This window comes from Hakea prostrata, chromosome 7 (assembly GCF_041222555.1).
Source record: "Hakea prostrata isolate BN-2017 chromosome 7, UWA_Hpros_2, whole genome shotgun sequence".
Classification (NCBI taxonomy): Eukaryota; Viridiplantae; Streptophyta; class Magnoliopsida; order Proteales; family Proteaceae; genus Hakea; species Hakea prostrata.
This window is the reverse complement of record NC_142606.1, coordinates 63,917,889-63,921,657: the sequence shown is the minus strand read 5'-3', so window position 1 is coordinate 63,921,657 and position 3,769 is coordinate 63,917,889. Positions and strand designations below refer to the sequence as shown.

The following is a 3,769-nucleotide window of genomic DNA, read 5'->3' as shown; positions in this document are numbered from 1 at the left end:
TTAAGGTTGGATTTATAATGTCTATATTTTGTAACAGAATTAAGAAGCTAAAAGACAATATTGTCTTCATAGAGAAATATAAAGAGATTTCAGTAATTTTCTATTTTAAATATTCTGAGTATTTGGCTGAACCCCGGATGTAAATAGAATAGAACTCTTGATCTCTTAGTATGAAGGGTTAATTTTTTTAGCGTTCTTGGAACGCCATCCAATGATCCAAGTTGAATTTTGATTTTTTTTTTTTTTTTTTTTTTTCTTTCTTTGGTTAGGGTGATTCCAAGTTTGATTCGACGTGGGTGCATTGCATGATTATAATGGAGGCTAAAACGAAATGGTACGTTAAACTTGGCACGCTATGGAGCGGTCTAACTCCACATTCCGCATTTATCTCAAGATCTCCCGAAATATCCGATGAAACGAGATCTGTTACGATTTACCATTTCTTCTTTCTTTCTTTCTTTGGGCTTTCCTTGTTTTCCTACCTCTGGTTCAAGAAAGGAGAGAGAGAGAGAGAGAGAGAGAGAGAGAGAGCCAGAGAAGGTTTGTTTGTTTGAACCAGTTATTGACGTTTTCCTCTTGGTTGTCTCTCCTTCTTTTTCTCACCTGTAAAATCTCTTCCAATCCATATTCCGTTCGTTTTGTTCGCAGTCAGAAAAGAAGGGAAAAACACCGGAAAGCCTCATCATCAAACCAAAACCATTGCCGGAAACCCAGCCGAAAAATCCCCTCCATCTTCTCTCTCACCTTCTCTCTCTCTGTCTCTCTCTCTCCCCCCTTCCCTTAACAAACAATAACATGAGTAGCAATACGAGCAGCATTACCATTGATGGAGTTATTAATAACAGTAACAGTAAAAGTAGGGGAGCAAACAGCGGGAGCAGCCAACAGGCTTGTGCGGTTTGTAAATACCAGAGAAGGAAATGCACCCCTGGTTGCGCTCTCGCACCCTATTTCCCAGCAGACAGACAACGCCAATTCTTGAATGCCCACAAGCTATTCGGAGTTAGTAACATGCTCAAGATCATCAAGAATCTTGATCCACCCCAGAGGGATGAAGCAATGAGATCAATGATCTATCAGGCTGATGTCCGAGCCAACGATCCTGTTGGTGGGTGTTACAGGATGATTCATGACTTGCAGCTTCAGATTGAACGCGATAAAGCCGAACTCCAATGTGTCCTTCAACAGCTCGCCATTTACCGTACTCATACCCAGGTTCATATGCAGTTCTTGCAGCAACAACAACAACAAGAAGCCATCAATAATAATCATACTCATATTCCAGACTCCGTTGCTGCTGCTTCTTATGTCACAACAACCCCTATGCTTCCTCCTCCTCCTCATCATCATCATCTACAGCCAGAACAATATTCTCATCAAGAACTAGGATACCTGATGCAAGACAGTGACAATCATCAACATCATCATCACCAACAAGGTATCCAAAACCAATGGATCCTACAACATGATCCTCCTAACCCTAACAGGATAGATAATGACCCTGAAGCTTCGTCTTCCATGCATGTTAATAAGGAGCCTTTCATCAATGAATGTGAGGACAGACCACTTCTTGGAATGTTCGAGGACAGGCACCACTCCCTCTCCTTCGATCACAAGGATTCCATGCAATGCAGGTTAGCTTTTTTCGATCTTTTTCTCTATATAGTCATGAATCTTTAATTTGTTCTTGAATCTGACTTTACATGATCGATGGACTGAAATTATTTGGATCTCTACTTTAACCACATGATTCATCTTTCTCTTGAGAAAAAAGAAATTAAAGATCGTTCCTAACTTACTGCATCATCAACATTGTAGAAATTTAAGGCTTCATGATCCTTTCTCCTCCTGATTTTCGATCTTGGAATATCTTAGTGCATCTTCTTGAGTTTCTTTTCATCCAAATGTTGTAAGATAATTGCAGGGAAAGATATCTTTCTAACCATCTTTGGAATTGGAACACGTTTTAGTGCCTCTTTTCGTTCATTCTAGACAAATTCCTACCTTAAATTCTCATAATATTCTAAATCACTATTACCTAATTTGTTATTCAGTTTAAATGCATTATATGATTCGCTATCAATTCCCAAAATATTTTATATAAAGTGTAGATACTTTTTCGAAATTTTAAAACTGGTTCCCTATTCACATAACCAATAATTCAAACCTAAGAGAAGGATCTAGCATACTGGAGTTTCTTTAAACTTGAATTCTATACTTAGTTAGATAACAATTTTTTTTCTTTTCTGTAATTTTGTTCATAACATTGGATTATTTGAAATGTCAGAAAGTATATTACTTTATCGTGAATCCCATCATAAACCAACTCATTGATGAAAAAAAAATATAACATTATAACAAAATTAGGACTAGTTAGCTCAACCTTTCCTCAAAATTTCAGATCATACAAAAATAATTAAGGTAATGTAATGATTAATGAAGATGAATAAAAGTGTCATGAATATTAGTAAATTATCTTAGTCCTTGCTTTATGGGAAGGCTCTTTCTTGTATCAAATATCATTCTCAATTATGAAAAATTTTCATTATTTTAAATTGTTTGGTATCTATTATTAGTTTTATTTTTATTTAAAATAATAGAAAAACCTCCAAAATCCACAATAGACTTTCTATCCATTATAGATTAAGGTGAGAATTTCATTCTCTTCATTTATGCGCAAGTTTACTCAAAATTTTATAATTAAGATGAGGGTAAAATAGTCAATACACATTCTTTTATAAAAACCATATTTTTTTCCCTCTTTCCTCGCTTGCTCACTATTATTTTTAACAATTTTTTTTAATTTTAACACCAAACTTACTTTTCATTCCATAATTTATTTTCGACAAAATTCACCAAACCATTTTTCATTCTTGACCAATAATGAATTCTTGAACTTATTTCTTTTAAATAAGCATAATAGAGAATGAGAATTGATACCAAAAAGAGCCTAAGCATAGACTGAGGTTTAGGCATTGAAATAGCCTCTTAGTAAACCTTATTGGGATAAGGTTGTGTAGGAAAACTCCCCTTAGGACATTGCTTCTGTAAGAACTTTTGGCACTGATGAATTCACCTTTATTTCTATGGGTTAGTATTCTTTTCACTCGATTTTCCATTTAGAAACAGATCACAATAAATAAAAAATAGATTTTGTAAACTCACTGTAAATGAGATTAGAAATCTATATTGACAGAATTCTAATCAATATTGACAGAATGAATTAGACCATATTGAATTTATATCTATTGGTGTTATTATTGTTAATCATTGTTTTTGTTGTTGTTATATTCTCAAGGTTGGCAGGTTTCAGTTCATATCCAAATTTATTTGTGTGGCAAAGAAACTAGCTAACAGAATGCAATCTCTTTTTACTTATTTTTCTCATCTAAGATAGTTGTGGTTATTTTTTCAGTGACAAGTCTGGACAAAAAGAAGAAGAGGTTGATTCAGTAGTGCTTAAAGGAGATAATAACCTCATGGAACATGTTCCAGAACATGATTTAAAGGGAGCAGCTTCTTTATTTACTCTTACAAACTGTAACAGATAAGGCTAGCAATGTGAGAGAAAGCAACTCTCCCCAAAAGGGGAAATAATGCTGGCCATCCTCTCTTTCTTCTCTCTCTGGTTGTTTGTTTACTGTTTGTGTTTTATGCTTGTGGTCATTCCATGTAAATATTAACAACCAAATCAAAAGCAATGGAAGAAAGGAGTATCCAACATAGTGCTTCTTTAACAACGGCTTCTTTTATAGTTCGTATCTCTTAT

The 3,769-nt window shown here is 34.7% G+C and overlaps 1 protein-coding gene across 1 annotated transcript; it reads left to right on the top strand.

Moving 5' to 3' along the window:
- The first annotated feature begins 795 nt into the window (after window positions 1–795).
- LOC149011674 (uncharacterized) lies at window positions 796–3,551 on the top strand. The gene is made up of 2 exons (XM_089162722.1): window positions 796–1,634; window positions 3,416–3,551. The coding sequence occupies exons 1-2, from the start codon at window positions 796–798 to the stop codon at window positions 3,549–3,551; spliced, it is 975 nt and encodes a 324-aa protein (XP_089018848.1).
- The last annotated feature ends 218 nt before the right edge of the window (window positions 3,552–3,769 follow it).

Excerpts from the sequence above, each read along its gene's own strand:
- LOC149011674 (XM_089162722.1), top strand. The coding sequence starts at position 796 with ATGAGTAGCAATACGAGCAGCATTACCATTGATGGAGTTATTAATAAC. Across the intron at positions 1,635-3,415 it reads AAGGATTCCATGCAATGCAG|TGACAAGTCTGGACAAAAAG; the intron begins GTTAGCTTTTTT and ends TTATTTTTTCAG.